At 39.4% G+C, this 27866-nt stretch overlaps 1 protein-coding gene across 1 annotated transcript in view; it reads left to right on the forward strand.

The window, feature by feature from the left end:
• b4galt2 (UDP-Gal:betaGlcNAc beta 1,4- galactosyltransferase, polypeptide 2) overlaps nucleotides 1-27866 on the forward strand; it is a 212861-nt gene that overhangs the window by 106538 nt on the left and 78457 nt on the right. The window contains exons 3-4 of the mRNA XM_005912500.3: nucleotides 3142-3260; nucleotides 5125-5241. Of these exons, the coding sequence (XP_005912562.1) occupies nucleotides 3142-3260; nucleotides 5125-5241 (236 nt within the window). The remainder of the gene's footprint in view (nucleotides 1-3141; nucleotides 3261-5124; nucleotides 5242-27866) is intronic.

Below are 27866 nucleotides of genomic sequence, written 5' to 3' on the forward strand. Positions count from 1 at the left end.
ATCAGTTTGAGTCACACTTGGACGACCTGTGCTGCAATGATGTTAATCTATATTTATTGGGGGGATTTTTCCCCATAAACCAGCTTTTATCCTCAAGAGGAACAACTAAAACCTCGCCCAATGTTTCCTTGTGTTTTCAGAAAACCTAATACACAGTATACTATGTTATGCTACATCCAGTAAGCTCCCCGTTTTGTTTTAGCTGCCTGAAAACTAAGTTTGGGGAAAAAAATCACAGGGAGAAGATGAAAACACCATGTTCTACTTTCTGTCTCATTAGTGTGAGAGGGGAACGAGGAAGAAAGAGACCCGAGTGTGGAGGGGATGGAGGGCGATGGGTAGAAGTAGTCAGGGGCTGCTGGGACTCTTTGCATTCAGCTCTTGTGGTGTGATAAAGAGGTGTGTTATGGACATGTAACCTTGTTTCCATTGATTACACTCCTGACCTGCACGGTGTTGATTGGAGCAGACCTCTCAACACAGAGCTCATGCATCAATGTTAAGCCCATTATCGTCTCGTGGGCTTCTACGAGCCACACCTCTCTTTCCTGTGCTCTGATGCTGCGAATACTGTCTGTTTATACGCGCATAATACAACACAAGACACACCTTGGCCACCAAAAGTATGTTGAAAGTAGATTGTTTACTGCACAGTAAATATACATACTTACAAATGGGAATCATACAATCCATGTACACTGATGCATAATCGCTGCTTTAGCTGTAATTATCTAAATGTTTGTTACAGTCTGGCAAAACTTTGTTTTTACTGTCGTTTCTCATCACTTACCTGCTCTGCTTTAAGCACTCAACACACCAATGCACTCCAGCAAACACAGTCGAATCCCTCTCACGTGTACGTTTTCGATGAGTTAATTTTTGTAACTGTTTGAAACTGACAGTCCATCGTTGAGTGATTAAGCAGGAGGCAAGACGCTCCCGGCAAAACACCCTAAATGGGTGGCCTTCAAGCGTAGCCGTTTTAAAAACACGGGGTTCGTACGGTTTCTGGAAATTCCCTTAATTTTTTTCTTGTAGTGTCGTCGAGGAAAAGATGGATGGATTTTAGATAAAATGTTCAAAGCTTAAAAAGGTAAATGCTTTCATAATAAACAACCATCTGAACAGTACAGGTTGGATGATGTAGCCTCAAAATGATGTCATGGTGATGTAGGAAAAAAATGAAATCACCAACAATGTTTTATTGGTGATTACTGTTTGAAGGCAGCAGCATTTATATGTGTAAGTAAATGAAGGACGTTTTCCATCCTTGTCATTGATGACAGACTGCCTAATTCAAAGTGTGAAGTCACTGCCACGAGGTGCGAGCAGCAGCAGTGCAACAGCGACACAGCAAGTCATATACAAGCACAGTAATATTGTTTTCAATGGGAATTTTAAGCCTTTAAAGCCTAAATTATAAAATAATAATTAAATATAAATTTGCATATATGATTTTTAATTAGTATCATATTTGGTAAATTTGGCACTTTATTGCTTAAAAGTGTATTGTGGAACTTGTGCTTTTCAGTGGGGAAAAGATCAGTCTGATGATGGAAAAGTCTCAAAGTAAATAACGCAACCGCTTAACATTTCAGTAACTTAGCCTTGCAACTTCTCAGCAGGTGCACAACATTGTCACATAATAAAATAAACAATTTTCAATTTAAGTCAAGCTTTTTAACCTGTTTTTCTGCAGTCGCACATCATCCTGCCGCTCGTGTCTCTTCATCTGTCCTCGTGTCCTGGTTGTACTCAATGGTGGGTTTTCAAGTGGTGAAACAAGTTTGTTTTTTCCATCATTGGAAAATATGCAATAAAACTGTTCCCTGCTAAAGTATTGTAGTTTGTTGGAGGTTGTTTTTTGTGTACTAAATTCTCATTAGAGAATCACTTGCAGCTCCTTCTCTCTGAGACGTCTGCTTGTCTCCTTATGCGAGCTAGGGAACGTGGGAACCTAAGCACATGGTGCCACAATATCAGGTAAAAATTTACACCAGATTTATCGTGTACGAAATGCTATACCACGGCCGTGCTGAAGTTTTTTTTTCTTTTGTATTAACTGTGAGAACAGGTTAAAATACTTCATGCTAATGAATGCCAAAAATCTGAACAACTCAGAAATATAGCGATTATTTTAACAGCATAAGAAGTGCATTTTTTCATGTATTATTTTCATCTGCAGACTGAAACACATTTGATATTGTTGAAAACATTCATGGCCGCTCGCTGTGCTTCTCTCCTCTGTAGTGCAGTGACAGTGTTCATTGTAATACAGATAATGAAGAACGAGTCACCAACTGTCCTTTTTCTATTTAAAGATTTCAGTCACATATAGATAAACTGCATTATTATACATAAGCAGGGCTTGTTTTTGTTGCCTTGAATGATAAAACTCATGTAATACTACTTAATATTTTTGGTGAATCAAATGATGCGTGATGATTTGAGCTAATGAGTTCCCAGCCGCTGAAGAAAGACATGCACTAATGAGTGACATTTTGCAGTTTGGAGAATGAGTGCTGAGAGTCTGGTTTGTTGAAATGAGGTCCGTGGTTTGGGGGCTTTGGTCGGAGCCCAAACAGCGAAGCTTTCTCGGGTGTTTTAATGATGGCGGTTCTCAGAGCAAGGGGCTGGATTTATCATCCAGGCCAGAGACTTAAAGCATATCTTTCTTTTAATTTGGTCTCATGCACATAAACACACTTGCACACTGATAGTTTTTGACTCATCGGTACTCAAAGGATTGATTTGCAGAGATGTAACATACTGTATGATGTGGGTTTATCACTAAGCTGCATAATTACTTTCCATGTGTTTACACATCTGACTTCAAAGTCTTTGTTTGTTTGTTTTTTAGGAGTATGGGTTTTCCAAAGCCTGTGCGTCTTATTAAATGAAGCATTATGCGAAACATATCCCTTGAAATCATTATTTCTGCACACATCACTTTGATACACGTATAGTGTTGCTTTGAAGCTAAAAGCGTTTGCTCCGTGTCCCTCATTCCCTCTCTTGTTTTCTTTCCCCCCCATCATGTCTTTTTTCTTTCACTTCTTTCATGCCCTGTCTAGTCTGTTACCCAACTCATCCCACTAATGCTTTTCTCTTCACTTTCTCTGTCTCTTTTCTTTTCCTCAGTGGGGCGTTTGTTGATCGAGTTCAGCTCCCAGATGACGATGGAACGAGTGCAGAAAGAAAATCCCAATGTGACCGAGGGAGGCCGATACACGCCTCCAGACTGTCGGCCCAGATGGAAGGTCTGTAGATGCATCGCTATTTGTATTTCACAACATTTGAATAAACTATATTTCACATTGTAAATATATTCTAGCAGAAGTCAGCTTCTCCCAGTATAAAAATAAAAGATGAGATTTAGTGCCTGATAAAGTGCCTGAGACTTAGACGAAGTCACAATGATGAGGTACTAAACAAAAATGTTGAAATAGACAAAATTATGAAAAGCTAACACAATACAACATACCCAATTTAAAATGGTACAGACTGTTATTTCATTTTTTTATGAGGTGTTGACTCACAGTTCGTAGTTTGCTTTGAAGACGGAGAATTGTCTGGAAACTCGCTGAGCGATACTGAAATTTGAATAAGTAACTAACTTGTTCTAAATGGTGCAACTTTTATTTTGAAGGGGAAAGTTTGTTTGGGCTTGAGTTGAAACTACAGGCAACCGCAGCAGTTTGCTTTGGGAGGGGGGTTTGGTGCCCCAACTTCTTTGCAAACCTATATTTACCCTTAGCAACCAACTGGTGAATGAATACACATTTTCCCAAGTAACCAGTGGTTACTAGGGGATCACCATCTGCATGACTTAGTCCATAGTCAGGCTTTCTTTGCATTACCTTGTTAAATAAACCTTTTAACCACAGTCTGAGATAACTGTTTTCATATCGGTGGTTATCAAGTTTCTCTCTTAACTCAGGTTTTCTGCTTCAGGCTCTCTGTGAGTGCACATAAAATGCGTGATGCTTTCAAAAAGAATGGGTGAAACATTTTATTTCATAGCATTTATAGATCTTCTGACAGCTAAAGGTAACACTGGTCAAATGTGATAGTTGAATATTAGCGATTTGAACCTTCAAACATTACAGGGTACAGACAGAATTCAGATCTGACACTGACCTTAAGTTCAACGTTCGCTAACGTCTCGGTTTCGTATCAGCCACTGAGCTGCTTGTATAGGAGCACTGGCACACCAGGTGGAGCAGTGCCACCAGGGATCGTGGCATTGCTGATGACCACGATACCCATCTTCACTTCAACACCTGCAAGAAGACTAAAAACACAAACACGCATGCAGAGATGCGGCAGAGAAGATCCTCAGACTGTCAAAATTTGAAGCTAATATATATATATCACAAAAATTGTGACTCACCTTTTCTTTACTGATGTTCTCATTTAACTTTGATTGATCAGCTCTCTTTTACTGGAGTTCATTTTCACTTTTACTGGATTTAAATTAATGGAGACAAATGAAACATTGCTATATTGGTGTGGAGGGCAGCTTTTTTGAGAACTCCCTAATTTCAGCATTTTCAGTGTTTGACTTTCTCCTCTACATGACACCTCTTTGAGTATCTGGGCAATTTCGGTGCTCAACTATACAGAAACCAAGGTTAGTTTTCTGCCAATCTTCATCTGAACACAAAATTACCATGAACTCACAGAGGAGATTACGGTTCAACCTTGGACACCTGAAAATGACTCGCTTCAAGTTCAGAGACACGGCCCCTTAATTTGTCTCAAGTATGCGATGCCAGTGAGCTCTGCTCACTTGGCGTGCTTTATTCATTATGGATAAGAACCCGCTTTATGTTCACTGTGACATTAACAGGAGCTGTGGAAATAACAGTTCACTCGTGTTAGAGATTTAGTTGGTGTGTGTTTGTGGTCATTCGGTTTGATTCAGTGTGTTTATAGTGCCACATTACAAGAACAGTGACCTCAAGGTGCTCAAGGAAAACTTCATTTTAAACAGGAAGAAACCGCCAACAGAACCAGGTTTAGGTCGTGGCAGTCAAGTGGTAATGTCTGGGATATGATCTATAATAAATCTACACATTCAGGACAATCAGGTAATGAGCTGAAACTGTCCCTGTTGTGTAGGTGGCCATCATCATCCCGTTTCGTCACAGAGAGAATCACCTAAAGTACTGGCTCCACTACCTCCACCCTATTCTCAGACGCCAGAAGATTGATTACGGCATCTACATCATCAACCAGGTAGGATGTCAGAGAGCCTGAACGGCAGTAAGAACTGCAATACGGCGTTTCTTTTTAAGTGACCTGGTGGCTTCTTGGTGTAGTGGTTAACAAATTTGCCTTTCACGTGAAGGATTTCTGGTTTGAGACTGTGAGGAAATACAAACCCATCCACAGGAGGTCACAAGCCAGGATAAATGGGAGGGTGGGCACTTGGCCAAATCAAACATGCAGATCTGTGACCTCCTGGGAACTGCGGTGACCTCCAGGGAAGCAGCTGAACAGACCACCTGTTTATTTTTAACTGACCAGCAGTTGCATATTTAAGAGTCTGCAGGCTTTGGTAACACCTTCATGTAAGCTTGAGAGAGACACAGAAGAAACAACGGAAGAACATCGACGCTGATGATCTGAAACTGAAAAACAATGATTTGTTTTCCATGTGAGTAATTTATCAGACTATTAATGAACATAAATAAAAGTAGGCTTATTTTTTGTGTGTTTACGTTTCGGCTTAGGTCAACAGAAAAACAGGCTATGGACCGACTTTGCTTTTGCCAATAAGTTGATGGCTTCTTTGTGTTTCTCACTCTACTCTTTCATGAAAATGAAAATTATGAAGTGCAGCTCTTCATTTTATGTATTTCTAAATTTATTTTAAAGGAGGAATTAATTATTTGTTATTTATAGCTGTGCGATGTCTACAAATCACTTGTTGCAGCAGTTTTGCTTGATAAATTATATTAATGCTTAATTGGTTATTATTATTGATCCGTGGACTGATTATTCACAATACTGCACCATGAGCAAAAGTCACAATCTTGAATTTGTGGTCATATTCCTGGTTAAGGTCTGTTGTGAGCGAAACAAACAATGTTTTTAACTCTTTCCCCTCGATTGGGGGTAACTCTTCTGAACTGAGTGGTTTCTTTCTTATTTCATTACTTGTCATTAGGTGTCAAAGTAAACATATTATAAATATTTTAGTGGGGTTAGGTTAGTTGATATTTCAGAATTTCCCATAGGTATGAATGGTTGTGTCTCTGTGTGTTAGCCCTGCGATGGGCTGCGACCTGTTCATGGTAACCCACCTCTCACCCTGTGGTAGCTGTGATAGGCTCCAGCCAATGGTTAAGCAGAAGAGCCTGACCTGTAAAACTCCAAATACACTATGACAAGAGCAACGAAGTACATCTGTCTTGTATTAAGCTGTAAAAAATCATTGGAACACAATATTAAGTTTTTTAATCTATTAATACAGTCGAATTCATTGCTGCATGCAACAGAGAACAAGTCAGCTTCCAGTCCCTAACGGCTGCCTTCCCCCCTCTCCCATCCCAAACTTCTTCATTGACTGTCTTTAACCCAAATAACAGCCCATCTCCAGAGCAGCATATTTACTATCACTCGGTTCAGAAGATGGATTTTTAAGTAATATTGCGAGAGTGTGTGTGTGTGACTCTGTGGCGAGAATAACTCTTCTTCCACATTATGGATAATGAGCTCTCTTTTCTGCCCTTTTGCTCCCTGTGGGCCTTGTGCAACGCCTTAATCACTTCCCCTGTGGAACAGGCCTTTGGTTTCGCCTGCCCTGCTGCGCTCTGCTCTTGATGTGGTTATGTTCCAGTGTCTTACTCCTTTGCTCTCGTCCTCTCTCTCTCGCTTACAGTTATGCACACAAACACACACACACGTAAACACATCTGAACGGTTTTTAATCTTCCTTATATCAAAAGTAAAGCTGTTAGTGAGGGTAAGAGCTGTTAGAGTGGGTGCAACATCTGAAGCATTTTTAACCTAACCTTCTCCTTTCCTTCCAGCCCATCTCTCATTGGCATTTCCATCACAAGACTGTAAATACTTTGACTTCACCTTCAGTTTTATCTCCGGGCGGTTTGCAGGCACACAGGTCTTATGTCATGCAGTTTCTGTTTATCTTTTGACTTGTGATGTTACACGAATCTCCCTTTTTATGTTTTGTTTAACTGAAAAGTTGGACTTTTTGAAAAAGCGAACATGTCATGAATAATAATAATGATGACAACAATGAAAGTTTAAGTGTTGCTAGTGAATCTAGGTTCCCAATTTTTGTCTGAAACATAATCATACTGCTTTTTTTCTCCTCTGTCTCAAAACCTCTGTTGATGCTGCCATACAGTGACCTACAGTGCTGAAGAATTAAGCCAATACATGAGGGCCAAAGTCTGCAGTTAATCAGAAGCAAGTTCAGCTCCTACAGCATAAAGCTTTATAGCAAAAACAAACATATTTACTGCCTAGTAACACTGCCTTTTGTAACACTTCCATATATTTAGAATGAAACTTATGAGTTTAAACTAATGCAAGTTTAAACGTGTGAATTATCACTATCCCCTCCCATTGCTGGGCTTCACTTAGACTAATTAAATCAGTGGACTTGTCAGGCTGTCCAGTGATGTGGTTTATTTGGGACTAATTTATAAGTATGCTTGTCAATTCAATTCAGTTTTATTTATATAGCATCAAATCAGAACAACAGTTGCCTCAAGATGAGGTGAAGTAAATACCATAGAGTAATACAGAGAAAACCCAAACAATCAGGTGACCGCCATTAGCAAACACTTGATGACAGTGGGGAAGAAACTCAATTTTAACAGGAAGAAGCCTCTGGCAGAACCAGGCTCAGGCTTTTATCTATTAACCAATAACTTAGTACTTCATCCACTGGTTACTTAAAGCTAAAGTTACAAAAACTGAACCTTCAAAATGAAGCCTAGTAACCAACCAACCAGTCAACGGGTGATTTCATTATCATGTCCATCTTTAATATACAGTCTCTGATTCTATCTGGTCTAATATTTTGACTGACAGCTGATCAGCTGATTCATTTTTTTTAAAAACTCGACCTGTGATTAACATAAGAGCTCCCAATCTTCATTCTTGAGGCTTCCACAATGTTTGCCTGAATAACTCAATTGGTAACGTTGTTTCTTCCAGCTATTACGGGTTTCTGTTAAAGAGGTCAGTCAGGACACATGAGTGCTCTGATTGCCAGAACACCTCTAAGAGAGTCACAAGAAAAGATGCTAAAATGAGGCAGAGATGAGGAACAAGCAGGCAGATTGAGTGGAAGCGAATCAAAGCGACAGAGGTGGGACTCTGATGACAAGAAGCCCTGATGTATCTGACACGGTGGGCAATTAAACCTTTACACCCGGCGTCACTTTCCAAAAGGATAGTGGAGAGAACTTTGCTATCATGCTCGCTCAAGTGTTGAAAGAGTGAAAATCTGTAACCTTTTAACACGGAGTTAAAAGGTTGGAGTGGGGGTGTTGCACTGGTGTGTGTGTCAGGGATGGAGGTCATGCTGTGATAATTTCCACCCTCCGGGCTCATCTTGGCTAACAGATAATGGCTGTCATGTCCTTCGAGTCAAAACAGGCTTTTTGTGTATGTGTCACTCACACGCACATTCAGCACTGTGCAAAACACCCCTCATTTCTTTGTATTTTGCTAGGAAAATGGGAAATAGATGCACTGATTTCTTGAAACATCTGCAAAAATACATGGAAAAAAAATAGAGTTTGTGCACTTTTAACAAAATCTGAACATCAATATTTGTTGTGACCACCTTTATTCTTCTACACAGCCTGTCTTTTTTTTTTTTAAGTCGCCTGACTTCTGATCTCAGGCTTCACTAAAGTTTCAGTAATGTGCTCTGGTGAGGCCAATCCATGACTTATATCGTTTCATTGTGCATTATTGTAGAATATTGTCATGCACTGTCGTGCTGAAAAATGAAGCTTTTGATAATCGGATGCCTTTCAGATGGTGTTGCATGGTGGATGAATATCTGATAGCATTATTATGCATTTGCAATTACAGAATTTTGACATCGGATACATATCCCCAACACTGCTGGTAAAAGAGTTGTGCACTCAATCAAAAAAAGATTGATACTCGCTGGCTTTCTTTGATCATCATATCCAGGCTTTTACTGTGGAGAACTTTTGTCAACTGAGGTTTTAAATATGCTACACAAATACATTGATACTTGACTTGGTTCATCTCTCGGGTTAGGTGCCTTTTTATGCTTAAATAATTCATAATAATCAATAATCCGCATCAGTGTTAAGTGGCTCAATAAACACTCCTCATAAAACGATCAATTACAAGGACAGGACTGAAAGTGAGTGAAAAGGCACCCAATGTCCAAAGAAAAACTGCGAAAGACCGAAAAAAGCATGAATTATTGCAAAAGATCACTTTTTTAAAAATTAAGCTGACTTCTTGGAAGCAAAATATACAGAAATGAGGGGTGACTGAAGAATTTTGCACAGTGCTGTATATGAATCTTCGTCCTTCAAACAGATATTAAATATCCTCTTTATTTTATTGAAGGTCAGCTAACAGCTAAGCACTGGAAATACAACCCTTTACAATCACCAAGTCTATTTCACATCAGTGGGAAACAGGAAGGCTGTGTTGTTTGGTGTGATTTTCACCCACAGAGTTGAAGCATCAAATTTGGCCCAAGCATCCTCACAAACATCATCAGCATATAAGCTCACCTGCCTGTTTTTTAAGCACACAGAGCAGTCTAGTGCAAGAGTCCTGCAACACATCTTACTTTCACAGATGTCATAATTTTGTGTTTTTGTTGAAACTGCAGCACCACAAACCACAGGACTGAGTGAACCAGCAGCTAATGAATGATAGATGTATTCTCAGATCACATTGTATTTTGTACAGTATTGTTCATTATTTAAATAAGAAACTTTTCAAGCTTTTGAATGGCTAAGAAAATCTGATATGGTCGTCCGTCATTGCACTTCATTTACACAAAGGAATTTTGGTCTTTTGGAATTAAATTAGTCCATTTATCGTCGCATATCTACTTCAGTAATAACCATTTATCTGTAGCTTTGCAGTCCTCTCTGCTGACTGGAAACATTTTTTAACCCTCCAGATTCTATATGTTTAGAATATTTTACTACAAAACAACTCCTTTCAACCAGGTATGAGTGCTGTGCAAGAGCAATGATTTATCCATAAGAGCAAAAGTCAGAGGTCATTTAACTTTTCATAAACTTAAGAGTGGTTTCCCTGCTTGCTGCACAATGTCACTGCCCTCAACTGAAAATTTTTAAGCAGCTATCATCTCGCTCTAAAAAGCGGTGGTGCAGCTGGTGAGGTACAGTGAGTAGGCGTTGCAGAGGGATCATGCGGAAAGTGATATAGCAACCTTGCTGTTCTGCCCTGCTGCTCTGTGTCCTCTCTGCCTGCCGAGGACCGGGGCCAATGTTTGTTTGTTGGCCATCAGCTCATCGCGTAAAACTGGAGGAAAGCCCAGAGAGAGGCAAAGAGCGGGACAGAACAAAAAGAAAAGAGGGTGAGAAAGAGGGTGAGCGACAGAAGTGATGAAGGAGGAAGAGCCATCTGCTGTTAGGACTTTTTATAAGAGCTTAAGGTCACTTGAAAACTGGACACATTTATGTATTTCTACGAGGAATGATCCTGCATTAAAATCACACCAAAGCAAAAATACAAATTATAAGCAAAATCATTATTAAAACCAAAAGCACTTATCCTGCAAAACAAATGACCTCTGTGACTGTGTGACGTTATTCAGCTGTTAATACTAATGCACCAAGCAATATTTTATTGTTGATGTCAAGCTAGTTTTAGTAAGAGTTATGTATCATCTAGTGGTTCTCAACTGTGGCGTCAGGCTTCTTCCTAAAGGTCATGAAATAAATATGTCAGATTTAAAATTTGTACTTAAGAGGAAAAGGAAATGTTCTGCTACACAAGACTTTTTTTCTGTTCTTATGTTACTAACATAAGAGTCATTTTATATAGATTTTGTTTTTTTTAACAAAGCTTCAGGTAGCCAGCTGAGATGGGCCACGTGAAGCTCCAGAGCCTCAGGTTTGCAACCCCTGACCTTGACATTTGATTAGCAGCTCGAACTTTAGCGAGACATTAAATTTTCATAGCTCACCTTTTTATGAATGTAAAACTGTATGCCAAATGGACTACACCTTTCAAATAAATGTAAGACAAATAGAGTACTAATTTTCCTTAAAAATGAAGAGGTAGAGTAGAATAAAATAGAAATAAAGAAAGTTCAAATAGAGATATTCCCACTGTTTGTTGTTTGCATTCACGTCTTCACCTCAGATCCAGCAATGTCCGTCTCTGAGTGGACCCCAAAGGATCAGGAAGGATTAAACGGTGTGTATTCCTGTTTGTATTTGTTTGGACTTTAAAGTGAAGGTCACATTAAGGCAGACTAGATGGTTCATTGGTCTGGGAACAGGCAGTGAGTGTGGGTTTATAGTGGCTGGTGTTGTGCATTTCACTGGGTGACATTTGTTGTTTTTTTATTTGTTTTTGTGCTTTCATTTCATTAAATTTCAAGAGAGCAAATGCCCGTGTCCATCTATTCTCGCTGGTAAATTTGCCCATAATCATCAGTCACTTTCCTTTTTGTCTTCACTTTTGTTTTGAGAGTTGTGAGTTTTCTCGACTTTGACTCTGCCAAGTCACACGTAGAAGAGGACACAGTATCCAGTCAGTGGTATGGTGAAAATGAAAGATGAGCATATATCAATTATAGCTGCAGCTAATTTTCATTATTAATAAGGTGACATTTTTTGGGCTGTAAAATGTAAGAGAATAATGAACAACATCCCTCACTTCCCTATTCATTCAAGAAGGACTGAACCAGTTTCATCCATCAAAGTGTAAAGACCTCTAATAATATCGGAGGTTGATGTGGGAAAAAATTTTACTAATTGTAATATAAAAAGTGCAATATCTGCTTAATTGCATCAAGTGATACAGTGGACAACAGATAAAAAGAAAAATGCTAGCTCGTTTTGGTGCCTGCAACATGCATCAAAATCAACACGTCAGAGTTTGGATCGGACAACAAGACGCTGAAAAAGTAAGCAGTAATAAAAAGAAACTGCTGGATGAACATTTTGCATTTGGTTAACTGGTAACAGGTCCCTAAAATGATTGGATGTACCAAGAAGATTTTTTTTCTCAGTTCCCAGATTCATACACAATATAAGAAACAATGTGTGTTTAGCAATAATTCACGTCCTCAGGTGCCACTGCACTAAAAACAAGCATGGCTCTGTCATGGAAATCACTGCGCAGGCTCAGGAACACTTTTAGAAATCACTGTGTGAGCATGGTTCACCCTGCCATCTACAGATGCAGATTAAAGCTTTTTCCAAGTGTCTTTTTCTGAAAGTGATGCATATTTCAGCCAAACAATGATGAACCAGCTATTAATCCATTACGTAATAATCCAGCTATTACAACTATTAGAAGAGTCCAGCTGAACTGCCCTGCCTACAGTCCAGACCTTTCAATATCTGAAAACACTTGGAGCATCGTGAAAGAAAATGGTACAATTTTCTATATATTTTCTATGTTCGATTGTGGATAAAATATAGGTGCATGAGATTTGCACTTAATTGCATTTTGTCTTTATTTACATTTTACACAGCAGGCTAACTTTTTGGGGGAGATTGTGATTGTATTTAGTTGTTCTTTTCTTTGTATTCTTGGAAGGGGTGCAGTTGAGTGAGATATTTGGTCTTACAGTCTTAATCTTATAAAGTTGTTGTTTGCTTGAGCTTTGCATGCATGGTTAATGCACTTCGGTGTTTCTCTGCTGTTCGAACGGTAAATGTAAAAAAAAAAGAGAAGGAAAAGGGAAATATGTGCAGCTGACCATGGAATAGGATATTGATCTTATAAAAACAACTGTGTTCCTTTTCCTCCTCCACCTTGCCCTCCTGCAACTTTATGTTCCGGTGTTTGCTGGAGCGCTGTTGCTGTTTTGAACTGCACTAATGTTCTTGTTCGCTCTTGTACCCTTAGACCCCATTAAGTCCCAGGTGCAAAGTGCTTGATGTGATAGCACTTGCCTGCGCTTTGATGAATTATAGATTCATCAGATTTAGCTGCAAGGTTCTTCTCTTCTGTCCTGAAGTTTTCAGAGAGCCAGTTGTCAAACATAAAAGTAGCAAAATGTACCATGTCTACATGACTTTAATGTCTAGAGATCCACCTAAAGTGAATCGTAGTGAGATGCATTAAAAAAAATCAAATCCAGAAAAAAATCAAAGAGAAATAACCCAAAAGTTTTTTTCATGTTTGCTTTCAGACCATCACTGTCTATAAAATGAATCGATCACTGGCTCGGTTTTTAAGACTTTCCCATCATCAAAGTAATTCAGTGATAGTTACAAGCGATGTTCCCTCTAAGCTGCGCGCATGCGCAATCGCGCACTGCAGGCACGGTCTCTGCGCACAGAAAATCTGTGTTGCGCATAAAAAAAGTGGAGAGAAGCCACGTTAATGACAACGTGGACAACCACTGGAGATGTGAGCAGGACAGACGGAACAATTGACGGGAAAAGTGTGGACTTTATACCAGTTTTTTTAAAATTGTGTTGATAGGCCATGTAAAAAGTTATGATAAAAATATCTGCAATGTTTGCTTTTCTTCCTGAATACTATCGTTGTTTATATTTACTGCTGGAAGAAACGGTAAAAACGGCGTTTTATAAGGAAAACGCTCGAAAGCACTCTGCACCTGTGAGCAAAAACAAAACCAACAAAACACCCCCCACCCCTCCCAGCCTTTCCTGTTGGTGGAAAAATGTACCATGTCGACCAATCAAAAAAAGGATATGGCGAGATGGCATTTAGTTGTTTAGGAAGGGGGGGAGTTTTAGGAGTGACGGCGGTGTTTAGAGATGTGAGAGATTTGCGACGTTTAGCGTGTTTGGAGTGTAAAGTTAGTGTGTTGTCTTGTGTAGTTAGTGTGTAGTGTAGTCAATAGTTGTTGTGTGTGTCAGAACAATGAGGCGACTGCTGAATGTTACAGGTGTTACAGGAGTGATACATCTCCTGTTGTCAGGCCTGCAGGTATCAGGCTGTTGTTCTCCTTTATCTCATAGTGGACAGAAATTATTTTTTGGACCACCACAAATAATTTGTGCGGCATCAGATTTGATGCAGAACAGCTGATTGTTCTGTAAACAGTTTGAAATGTTTATTTAAAAAACTGCATTGGCTGCATTTTTAGGTAAACAGCTGCAAAAAACTTTGTTTGCCAAACTGAGTTACTTTTTTGAAGAAGTAACTATATAATTAATTGCCCAACATTGGTCATTATTTACTGTATTTTGCAGACAGAGAGTTACAGGACTCTCTCCCAGACCACAGACTCATAATACAAGTCTGAGCTGGAAAAGAAATTTTTAAAAAAGAAAGTTGTGTTTTCAAAATTGGAGTTCAAGTTATTTTTACTTCCAATAGTGTAACATACTACACAGGTCATGAACAAGATTTTATTTTAATTTTCATTGTAAGTGGGCTAAAGCACTTAATTAAAAGTAGTCTAACATAAATATAAGTGCTGTAATTTGATTATTTTAATAAACCATGAAACTTGGATGGATTCGATGCTGCCGTGACCACAGTGCACACGTCTGCTGTTGCTCACAGTGGTCCAAGGGAGTTTGTGCGTTTGCTCAGACACATGAAAAGTTAGAGGGAACATTGGTTACAAGCACATCGAGTATCAATGAGTATGAAGAAACTTGATAGATATCTTTTATATCTTTCAATTCTAAACTAATGTCACAGCCTGCACAATTAAAGACTTTTAACGTGACATTTTCCAAAGTAATCATAGTTCTCATAGTTACTAGGTAGTTATTTATAATTTCCAGGTAATGAGTCAGGATTTATTTTCTTTTGCGAATGCAGTGTTCTTCTTTAGAAATAAGATAGAAATAGTCAAAGTGTGTGTGTGTTTTTCAGGTTTATTCAAATTATGCCACCATTGCAGGTTTTGATGTTTTGTAGAACAAAAATGTTTTTTTTGTTCTTTGTTTTGTTTTGTTGGGTTTTTTTTGGGTTTTTTATGGAAAACTTAAACCATCCGAGCTTCTACAAAAGAAAATTTCTCAGTCTTAGTTTCCCCAATTTCTTTATAATTTGCCAAACTGTGTGGTCAAAAAAGGAACAACTGCTACTTTTTTGCAGGTGTTCCTTTCTCGAATTGTAATTGTTTTTACATTCAAATCATGTGACGTTCATTGAAACAAAGTTTTCTGAAGGTCTATGTTGCACCTGCCTGTGTGTTTACTTAATGCGCACAGGCATAATGTGAAGCCTGGCGTAACCATGAATTTAAATTTTAGCATTTTAGTGATGCATAATTAAATGTGTGCCCCCCACCCCCACCCGCCCCCGAAATCATTTTCTGCTTGAATCAAGGAAGCATTGACACCAAGCTGTGGAGACAAAATTAAAACATCAAGCTAAAGAATAATGTCATTTTTACTGTGCAGTACAGTTGTGAGGCTTTTATTTTACTTCTGGAGTTTTGTTCCATTTTTACACTCAGTTGTAGTTCAAGCCATTTTTTATTGTCCCAAATGGCCAATGTGAGCAGGTGTATAAAATAAACAGTGTTCCTCGTAGACACTGGAGTAAACAGTACAAGAAGTCCAAACACCACAGGAAGAGACTTGAAACTAGTTTTAGTATATACAACCACCTTTCTGGAATTACAGACAAAAGTACATGCTGATACACACGATCGATATGATTCATATATCGCCATCATTTGAAGAGTTAGTAGTAAATACAATGTACCCTGGAGTCATCAGAAATCCTCTCCCCGGTGATCCAGCTGTGATTTATCAGAACAAAGCTTTTCTTAAGGTAGTCTTTTTTTTTTTCTCCCCAAGGAGCTTCAGCTTGGTCTGAAATTCTACCTGAACAGGCCACCTTAAGGCCACCAGGGTTTCGGAACATAGTGTTGCCATATATTCCTTACTGGAAAAAAATCCCAAACTAACAAAGCAGAAGTTAGTGCTGCAGATTAGACTGCTAGTAAGGTGGCCTGGGCACTCAAGTTTGTGATTCAGTAACTTAAGAACAAGGCAACGTAGGAGCTTTAAATTGATACCATAGGTGTGTCTACTGGGGGGGCTTAAAGCAGGGGTCTCAAACTCCAGGCCTTGAGAGCCGGTGTCCTGCAGGTTTTAGATCTCACCCTGGGTCAACACACCTGAATCAAATGATTAGTTCATTACCAGGCCTCTGGAGAACTTCAAGGCATGTTGAGGAGGTCATTTAGCCATTTAAATCTGCTGTGTTGGATCAAGGACACATCTAAAACCTGCAGGACACCGGCCCTCGAGGCCTGGAGTTTGAGATCCCTGCCTTAAAAGTACTCTTTTGGATGAGAGGTGAAGAACCTGAAAAAGAAGTCCACCTCCCTTCAAGTCGAGATGCCTTACACTGAAAATACGTGACTTGTCAGCAGCTTTTAGAAAGCTATTCAGCTCCTGGTAAGTTATTTCAATTAATTATATGCCTTTAAGACTACGATTGAACATCTTGCCAAGGCTGTTCACTGATTTCTCTTAAAATATGTGTCAGTTTAGCGAATTGCTAAAGAAAGAATCACTGCAACAAAAAATGCATTTTAAGCTTTAATCAGTGAAATCTCAACCAAGCTGAATACAGTTATACAAATAAAAGTCTATGTGGTAACATTCTTAAAGTGAGTTATTTGAAGGAAAACTACTGACACACCTGAAGAGGAGAGTTTGATCTCTTTCTAGTATTCTGATTTCTTGACAGCGAATCAGAGGTTGCATGTCTGTGCAGGGAGCTGGATCTGGTGACCAAGCTTGAAGACTTGATTAACATTTAACATGACTTGATTAACATGGTAATTAGTATGTTCGAGCTGTTGCCCAGGACTGGTGTCTCCAGTTGTCTTTTCTGCTGCTGTGCCTGACTGGACCAGCATCTCAGTCTCTGCTCCAATCAAGCTGCGCCAACAATTGCACCATCTGCTTAGTTGGGCCGGCTGTGATTAATTGTGCCTGCTGATGTGCGTTGTGGTTGTTTTGTGTCACTGTTTTCTAGGTTAGATTTTATCTTCTTACTTGCTGTTGTGGTTAGGTTGCAGTAGGTTTTTTACTGATGCCTTCTTGTTTTTGCTTAACACATTCACTGCACCTTGACGCTGGGCGGGGGGTTCATTTTTTACCACTTGGGTTTAAAGGTGCTACTCACTAATGATTATTGCTGTGGTTAGTTGGGTAAGATAGAGGAGGATTTTTTTTTTTTTTTAAGGAATCAGGCAGGAAGGACAATATAAAATCCTTTATTTCCTCTTTTTAAATAGCGCTCATTGTCTGTTAGTTCTTTTATTGTTTATAAAGACTTTTCATTTACTGAGAAATTATAATTTTGGCTTTACCTTCTTCTGCCTGGTCATTAATGTTATTTCCCTTCCCCTCTAAGCAGCTAGGGTCATAACAAAGCTCAGCAGCAGTTCTACGTTATAGAAACACACAGGTGTACATTAACAGAAAAACAGAGAGGACAAAACACAGTAAAGTTGTTTGGTTTTGTTTGTTTGTTACTGTTTGATATTTTTTTTTAACAGTAAAGATGATATCTAAGAGGTATTTGGCAACAAAGCCACGTGAATCAAAAAAGTACGTTATCAAATGCACTAAAGTTTGAACTTCTTGTAGCATGCCATGCACCTGGGTGCTACTTTATCTGCTTTCTGTTTCTACCTTCATTTAACTGTAGCGATACAGAGGCTAGCCCAGATGTGATGTCAGGGAATCAGTGTCAGACTTAAATCAGCTACATTTTTAGAGTCAGATAAACTGCAGACATGCTTATAGGCTTTTGGCTTCCTCATATAAACTTTGTGCGTGACTGGTTGTGTCGACTCTCTTTTAAAATCATGTTGTTGATGTTTGTTAGTCTTTGAAAGCCTGAAATCACCTGTTTCTTTTCTTTTTTTCACCTCCACTCAGGGCTAAAGCATTTTGATGTTTGAATAGTGGGTCTTCACTGTTCACACAGTCCACTGCAGATATCAGCCACACAGCCAAACTTCATAACCTTGCTACTCAGAGAGCTGAGAACAGCTGTATGAAACCTTCTAACTGCTTTGACAGGGCCTCGTTAAAACGGCTCGAAAATGTCACTCTGGTTCAGACCCATTCGGTGCTCTGCTGTTTCCCAAAAAAAACACTTACCTCAGTCTCACGCTAAAACTGTCTTTTTGACTTCATTTTCCTGCATCACACACAGCTGACAGAAAAGGCCAGATAAATAAACTGTTTTTATTTTTTCTTCTTGCTCACAAAGGTTATGGGAAAGGATTAATAATACACCTTTAGTAGTGGAGAGGCCTTGGCTCAGGTGGTAGAGCGCGTTGTCCACTAATCACTGGCTTCGAGGGTCTCTGACCCCTCCAGCTGCCATAGTGTCCTGGGGCAAGACTCCACACCCATAGCTTGCCTCATTGGCTGCAGTGAGTTTATGTTAATAAATACATTTCTTATACATTTCTTTAAAAAATGCAGTTTAAAAATAATTACAGTCACCTGTTGTTCATGTCCATTTTATACAGTATTACTTCTAAGGATTATTTCATGCTTGTCCTGTTATTTCTGTTGGTATGTTCAGATATTCCACCAGATTAACCATATTCTTCAGAACGTCGGTTGGTCTTATTAAGCGTTAGTCTTATCACGAAGATCGAACTGTCAGCATTTATAAATAAATGCAGTTCTGGTGATTGTTATGACCACTAACTGTCACGTAAATCCATCATTTTAAAGGCAAATCAAATGCAAAGTCACAGCACAACTATTTTTAACATTATGGGGCATAACTATTAGTTTTTATTGTATTTTTTAGAATAGCATAATCCCTTTGATCACATCTGGGAGGCTGAAGAGGTAAACAGAAACACTACTTCACTGGTGTTTGATTAAACCACCTGTTCGATTGGCCAGGATAGAGAGTTGCAAGACGTCACATTGTGTTGTGAAGTCAAACAAGGTTCTCCTGTGCAGATGATATCGCTGCTTATTTGTGAATTGGATGACTTTACTGTACTTATTTTATCTCTATTTAAACAAGGCCACATATTTAAAGCTGTACTTTGCTTCATTCTGTCTTTAATTATTGATAATTATATATTGCATTAGTTATCCCGTTCCCAGGAGGGTGGCACGGATGCCCCTCCAGTGGTCCTCCTTGGGCTCTCGCACTCTGGGACCTCTGGATGTCTGGAGCCTGGATCTCCTCCATGCCTGCTTCATGCCCTGGGGTACAGGGCTATGGCTCTCTACATCGGTCCCCAACCTTTTTTGCGCCACGGACCGGTTTATGCCCGACAATATTTTCACGGACCGGACTTTAAGGTGTCGGAGATAAATACAGCAAAACAAAACTAGTACCGGTACCGAAAAAAGAAGATTTATCCATAACACACGTGAAAAGACCCAGGAAAACCGAGTTAACGATAAAAACGATAACAAAATAACGCTAAAAACCCTGAAAACCATACATTTCACACCCGAGCCTCAACTCTCGCGGCCCGGTACCAAACGACTCACAGACCGGTCCGTGGCTCGGGGGTTGGGGACCGCTGCTCTAGCAGACCATTACATGGGGAAACCTTTTGAATACAAGCGCGCTGATCCACACAGGTGTGCACACAGGTGTTCACTGTTCATAGACATAAACTACACCTTTATTGGCTGCTATTTCCAAGCACATTATGCGCTGTCGGTCTTGCTTACTACACAACAACATTCAATATTTAGTATTTACTGCTGTTTACACTTAGCTAGATTAACGTGATGGTGTTGTGTTTTGTATGTTGCTCTGTTGTTGTTGTTTTTGCTTGTTTTCTCGTCTTTTTCTCTCAACAGGTGATCCAGGAGATTTTTTTTTCTCTTCTTTCTCTTTTTAAGTGCCCTTTCTCACTGTCCCTCTTCCCTTCTGATTTTCTTTTCCTTCATCTTTCTTTCTCCCTTTCCTATCCCTCAGTCGTGTCTGTCCCGTCTGTAACAACTTAAAATAAAATAAATAATAACAACAACAACAACAACAACAACAAAAAATAATTAAATTATCCCGTTCAGACAGACATAATAACTTCATTTCCAAAGTGCAGGCCATTTCTGCAAAGGATTTAAATAATGCCGCTACTGTCGGGGAAACGCGAATAACAATCTGATTTCACTCAGGAAATCAGTGTTAATGTAGTAGGGATATGACCCGCATGCAAATCCCGGGTAAGTGACCTCAGATAGAAAGATACCTTTCAGTGGGAGCTACTTCAGTAATGACTATCATAATAACCTGCAGGTTTTTAATATTCTGCAACCTTCTTGTCTCTTAATGCATTTTATGACAAAGGCAGGCATACCTATTTATTTATCTCTCTGTCTCCTCTCTTTGTTTCCTCTTACCCTGCTGCTGCACTTCATCTTTTGAGCCTACTACTGGCATAAACACGGAGACGAGTTGTAATAATGTCAGCAGTATTAGAGATCACCGGCGGGGATAAGACCATTGTGTAAAACATACTGTGGTGAGCTATGAAGCACAAAAACTAGACAAGGGAGGAAAAAATACTGTTAGTAATAATTGCTTAGAAAATTGCTTCAAAGTGCTTCCCATTCATTCATGTTTCCATCTAATGGCTGTGCAGAGATAAGTGAGACATCCTGTAACTTGGACTTGTCTGTGGTATGAGAGGGCCACTTTGTTTCTTCTCTCTCCTTCTAGACAAACCTTTATCATTACTGTGTGTGTGCGTGCGTGCGTGCATGTGTATCCCACTTCTCAAGCAAATCAAGTTCTGCAAACAGCGTCTCATTTGTTTGACAGGGTTGCTTGTGCTCAAGCATGCCAGATGAGGCTTATAAGGACACAACAGTTTGCATTAGTTGATGAAAAGCTGCTAATGCACATAATTATTGCACATTAATGTACCGCTTTTGCTTTATTATGCAATGTTTGATGATCAGATGTTAATCGTGATGCTGCAAAACTTTAAAGTTTATTACCTGAAAACGGCAGAACTAAGCAAAACCAATGTGTTACAACAAAGATGTTACTGCTGTAGTTTACATGGAAGACGTGTCTGCAGACTGTCTACTGAGCGGTAGTGTCTGTGAAGGTTCTCAGTCATCCAGGTCATCTTAGCCAAAGGAGCTTGCAAAGACAAGCACCTGGACTTCTGCTTGAAGACGTTTCTTCAGTTCTGAAGAAGCTTCTCAGATGAGAGGTGAAACGTCTTCAAGCAGAAGTCCAGACGCTTGTCTTTGCAAGCTCCTTTGACTGAGGGGTAGTGAAACTTGCCAAAATGCAATGCATTTTCTCATTGTTTCGGTGCAGCACAGTAAACTGTACCTCTTTGCTGTGAGTTTCACCTAAAGACTTCCAGCAACCAGTCACCAACCAGTTGGGGAATCACATTGTTCCCTAGCTTCTGTGGCTATGACCTAATTTCTTCTACTGTACATGCACAGAATCTGTCTAGGTTAATATTTCAAAGGTTTTATCATCTTTTCAGTCACATAAATTAAAGTTCTAAATTGTTGAGCTGCCTGTTGTAGCGACCCATTGTGGATAATGTAGCAGCTGAAAGTAGCTTCTATCAAAGTCCTTAATTATCAAGAGAGAAAATGTCCTTTTTTAAAAGAAACTGAGATAAGAGGCATACATCTTAATAATTAATATAATAAATATATTTATTATTATTTATAAATAAAAAGTACTCCAACTAGAAGCTTTCTGAAAGTGGGATTCTCTTGTCATTGCAATCCCACCCAAGTTTGAAAACCTGCTAATAAGGGACTATATTTGACTTTCTATTCAAACTTATTTTTATTCATATTTCTATACATTAGAGGGAACATTTACAACAGACCACTTGCCTCTTAGTTTTAGTATTAATTTATACTTTTCTCTTTCAAGATAACATGAGGGTTAGTTTATAGCACATCTCACTGATCCCGATTATGTTGCCAGGTGCAGATATATCATGGAATAATTTAAAACAAAAAGTAGTTGTGATCTGTTTCCAGGACCCGACTAACAGCCGAGGATGTCGGCTGTTAGTCGGCAGTGGTTGGCAGGTTGACTACTGTGTTAGAAGTGCCACCACTGAAGCACTTGGACAGCACAGGTCTTTACTCTCCCACATCAGATTCCCATCTTTATCTGCTTAGTTAGGTTTTTGGTGACAAACAAAACTTGTTTGACAAACAAAACTTGTTTGTCATAGTTTGCTGTCGGGTCTTTCACACCTGAGTTCAGTTACGTTGATTTGGTAGTTATAGAAACTGCTGTACACGCACCTCACAGATGGGCACTACAGGACACTGAGATGAATGTCAGTACAGCTTAACTGCACCATCATTGCTTATCAATGAAAAGCAGTCCTAAGCATTTTTCAATGAACGAAAAAGAGAAAGGAAAATCGGCTATCAATCCCAACATGAGGCTGTTACACTCTCAGCATTTTAGCTTTCAGGAAAGAGCTGCTATTACTCCTAAAACAAGACCAAATTTGTAATAAATTCTCAGTTATTCTTGAGTAGTCTGCAGGTTTATTCAGGTTTAAACTCAAAAGTAGAGGTGGAAGAGACACTTCCACCTCAATTATTCTTTATGTAAATCACAAATTACAAACAAGGAAAAGTTGTAGCTTGTGGCAGCAGCCTGTGCTTTTGTCCCACCCTCCAGCAGCCATGCCTGTTCCGCCTTCATCCCTGCGGTCTGCTGAATGCTTCTGAAAAAAAACTTTGAGGCAGTAGTTTGACACCAAGGACGGTGTTTCCAGTGTTTGTGATGGATGTTAAAGCGGTCGGTAATGCAGCGATCGCATAATGGGCCACGAGATGTGGTGTGATAGCTGGTGTTACATCAGGCCATCTAAAACTGCCTCTCTGAGCCGACTGACCTTCAACTTGTTTATTTTTGCCTTCGTGCCAGCAGCAAGGAGAGGACGTCTGGGTAACAAGAAAGGTATTCGACATCTCGATGAGATGACCCATTCGACCGAAGCGGCATGTTAAATCCACTAGGACGAAAAAAATCTCTGTCAATAGCAGCTAACACATCTTTGAAAATCATACGTATTGATTTGGCAAAATGAATCTGACATTGTTCTCCTCAAGGTCTCAGCAGGAGAAGCATGTTGTACTCTGAGGATCGGCACAGCAAAAGCTTCCCTCTGAAAAATTAAACAAGTGGAGGTTTGACTGTGTGCTGGGAAATGGAGGCAAGCTGTCATGATATTTGATATGACCTTTGATCCCTGTTTTTGTGTGTGTGTGTGTGTGTGTGTGTGTGTGTGTGTGTGTGTGTGTGTGTGTGTGTGTGTGTGTGTGTGTGTGTGTGTGTGTGTCTCGGTGGTATGGCTTTAGACAAACAGAAATAAGATGGAAGAATGAAAAAATGTCCGAATATGTTCTTCATTTTTCATCTGTTGTGCACAAAAAAATTGAGTAACTGAATTTTGTATGTAGTCTGTTGAGCAAAGGGTTTGAACAGGGCCACAGTTACTAATTTCAAGTGCATTCAAAGTCTTTAGGTGTTGAACTGATCTTTAATGAGCTCTTTCATCCAGGGTTTCAGAGCTAGATTTAATTTTGCTGCTAAGCGGAGAAGATGCAGATCTGAACTGCACCCATTGCTCTTCAATCTTGGGAAATAATATCAGAAAAGACAAAGGAAGCATGTTATAAAATTAACAGTCTGATTGTTGCTTTTCAACCTCCGTAGCATAAACTATACAAACATATAAAAGTGCTGTGAAAGGATTTGCGGTAGAAAGCAGGCCGGGTGCAAAAAGAGCAGCTCAGAAGTTTGCATGGAATATTAAACTTGTCGAGTAGTCAAATGTTCTCAAAACAAGATAAGAAGGATCAAGAAAGGAGATAAGATATAGAAAAACAACAATGTTTAAAGACAGCTGAAAGTTAGTTTTGACCTCATATTTAGCTCCGTCTCCATCCATCCATTCATTTTCTTAACTGCTTTTAAAATTTAGGGTTGCTGGAGCCTATCCTTGCCATCAGGGGGGCAAAAAGCAAAACTAGGTGATAAAGAGAGAGCAATGATCTGTGGCCAATACCTGCAAAACCATTTTCTTTATGGAGGTTGTCTTGTTGTCGCCTGTTGTCACTTTCATTCGCACCAAAGCCGATGAAAGTGATTGACGATTTATGTTTCTGAAAAGACAAAAATGTCCTTTCTTCAAAAGTAGTCTGGATTATATTCATAAATCCCCCAATATCCCCGTTTCCCATCCTGTGCTCCAGCTAGCATGGCTCTAAGCTTATCCATGTATGGATAGTGGGATGTGATGTTAACGTGTGCAAACGCCCATCACTTCAAAAACTCAGATGTAAGTGGGATTCTCCTGTCCATCCAATCCCACTCAAGCTTGAAAACATCCTAATAAGAAAAGAAAACAAACTCTGCATTGGAAATCATTTGTATTCATATTTTTAATACTTAAAAATTAACAGACCTTATGGTGAAATAACATCGCATTAAAGAGGCTTGCACTTTAACCTTTTCATTCCATTCAGTAATTATTGTGCTTATTAGCTCTGCAGTTGTGTCATCTCCTAAATACCAGTGGCGCTCTCCATTAGAGTTCAGTTCAGAAGCAGAAGGAAAGCTTTGCATTTGTTGCATCAGCTTCCAATACTTAGACCATTAATTAAACCTAATGATAGGTTGCTAGCAACCTGACAGTTGTTGATAAAGACATTAAATTATGCAATAAATGTCTGTAGCTTTAAAGTGAGACATGCTGAAACATTTTCATTCCCATTTCTTTTTCCCTTTTTCTTTTTTTAGCAGATATCTAATATTTGGCATAAACTGATAGTAGAACACCAGCAAAAACAACTACAATAGAGACTTGATATGTTACAATAACTATAATAAAAATAATAAAAAACATTTATTGGCATACGTTTTTTACCAAAAGTAGTCACAATTTGTTGTGTAATCAAATTAATAGCAATAATTAATCGCAAAAAAGGTTAAAAGACAGAACGCAATAGAATAAAGTCAGATTATTAAAAAATAGTTTCAATGAGAATCTCAACACATGGTCTCGTTTAAAGGAGTCTACAGAGTCAACTAAACAGAGAGACTATTCCAAAGTCACCACAGACTGAAAGGATCCTTCCATCTGTCCTCAGTCTCATATGAGGAACAACCATTAGGGTAAATGGGGGCGATCGTGGCTCAAGAGTTAGGAGTTCGCCTTGTAATCGGAAGGTTGCCGGTTCGAGCCCCGGCTTGGACAGTCTCGGTCGTTGCGTCCTTGGGCAAGACACTTCACCCGTTGCCTACTGGTGGTTGTCAGAGGGCCCGGTGGCGCCAGTGTCCGGCAGCCTCGCCTCTGTCAGTGCGCCCCAGGGTGGCTGTGGCTACAATGTAGCTTGCCATCACCAGTGTGTGAATGGGTGGATGACTGGATATGTAAAGCGCTTTGGGGTCCTTAGGGACTAGTAAAGCGCTATATAAATACAGGCCATTTACCATTTACCATAAATGGGATAACTAGTGTGGAGCTAGTGTCCATTTAGTATTCTGTATGCAAGTATGCGAATTTTAAAATAAATCCTTTAATTTACTGTGAAAAGATGTAAGGAGCATAAGTTATGTGTAATGTGTGTTTAGTAGAATGCATTATTAGTCTGGCAGCTGCATTTTGTATCACTAGGAGATGTGAAAGAGATGATTGCGCTTGTAAAAGGAGCATTGCAGGAATCTGGGGGGAGTTCAGCTCAGGAAACTATGGCTCGAAATGTAAAAATGTTTCAGAAAGTAAAGCAACAGGAATGTGAAATAGATTTTATATAAGAGTCAAAGACCATAAAAGAATCAGTGTGAACGCTGATGAGCAGAAAGAAGCAAGCCCTGGATTGATTCTTGGATTTAGTTCAGGAGGAGCTGTTATGGTTGCTTTCAGTCTCGTAGAAATTAAAGATAAGGTAACTCTTGGAGAGCCAGGCACCAATCTAGGAGAAATAATCAACCTTGGTGTGCAGCATATTGAGCTGGGGAAGCTTAAATGACATATATAGCTGAATGTCATCTGTATAAAGATGATCAATAATGCCACCCAAAAGAAAAATGTAGAAAGAAAATAATGATGAACTCAGGATTGATCCTTGTGGAACCCCTCAGATTAGTGAAGCAGTGATAGAAGGGAACATGCTCACCCAAACAGAGAAGGTCCTGTCAGATTAATAGATAACCAGTCTAACGCAGAGCCAGAGATACCCGCCAAAACCTTAATCCTGTTAACATGCTGTGGTCAGCGTTACAAAGTACAATGAGTCCAGAACAATTCCCTGAATCAGATGCTATTAAAAGATCATTATAGACCTTTAAAAGAGCAGTCTCAGTGGAGCGCTGCTTTGGAAAGCCAGATTGAAAAGGGTCAGACATTTTTAATTTGAATAATAAGGATCTGAATGGACGTTCCACAACTTTTTTCCAATAATTTGCTAATAAATGGTAATTTTGAAGTAATTGCAAGTGGAACCTTTATCAAGATTAGACACTAAAGATATGCCAAAATGGCAGCTGTAACATTGTACAGGTTCACTGTAAAAGCAAGGTGCTTTGCTGATAATTGAAACAGGAAATGGACTCATTACTGGGGTAGAAATGGGAAGGCCAGGAACTTTCAGCTGGTTAGACTCTTCATGAACTCAGGTGACTAATCTGCATTTCCAGCCTCTGCAGCATAAAAGAGTATTTTAAAGAGAAGAACAGTGTGTTTCCACAGCCTTTAGTTGTTTTTCCAAATGCATAATCAAAATGTTCCTTTGTGCTGTTTGGTTTTTAGTCATCTCACACTCTGCTGTTTTGGTCCTCCCACATTAGCCAAAGTCAAACACAAGGCTTTGGTTAATGTTTGTTTTCTTTCCTCCTTATTATGGAACATAAGTAATAAATAATTGTTTAATTAGTAACTGTAATGTGATTAGTAAATTCATGTGGAATAATGCTCTAGGTTACTGTGTTTAAGACACACGTGCTCCCCTTCATATAGTATTCATCGGCATAAATGAAGACAAGTGTTTTTCTGTTTTACTGTGTGTTGCTCCAGCAGTCTGAATTACTCCAAGAAACGGAGTATTTCTACTACAGACTTCCCTCTGTGTGTTTATTTATTGCCTGTTGAAGAAATTCATCATGTGTGTGCCCACAAAGGCAGCATAGCATGCTTTCTCGCTCATATTGCAAACGCCACAGCACAATACTATAACAAATTAGACTCACACCTGAACGTGGAGCAGAGCTAATGGGGAGTTAAATCAGGAAAAGCACCTTGACCATTTCTTTTACCTTGTAGCTCGTAAAGATACGCTGCAGACTGAAATGTAATGTTCGCAGTGACATGGGTGTGCATACAGAGAATAAGCGCTGGGGTGCAGATTTGTGGGAAGGTGTTTATTTCAGCAACTTGCAGCAATTTAAGTCAGTTTGGCAGTTGCTAAGGGAGCGAGCGTTCGACCCTGACTGCTGTGTTTCACAGCCTGTTGTGTCTCTGCTCTTCCTGCTGCCCTTTTTCTCCTGTGCTTTTCTGTACATTTCTTTCTGTACACTCTCCCTGTTCCTTGTCCTTCTTCACCTCATCTTTTCTCCTCGCTTTCACCACCTGGCAACTCCCAGAGAGAGAGAGAGAGAGAGAGTGTGTGTGTGTGTGTGTGTGTGTGTGTGTGTGTGTGTGTGTGTGT

Source organism: Haplochromis burtoni, unplaced genomic scaffold, assembly GCF_018398535.1.
Source record: "Haplochromis burtoni strain Fernald_Lab_line unplaced genomic scaffold, NCSU_Asbu1 Contig_3, whole genome shotgun sequence".
NCBI lineage: Eukaryota > Metazoa > Chordata > Actinopteri > Cichliformes > Cichlidae > Haplochromis > Haplochromis burtoni.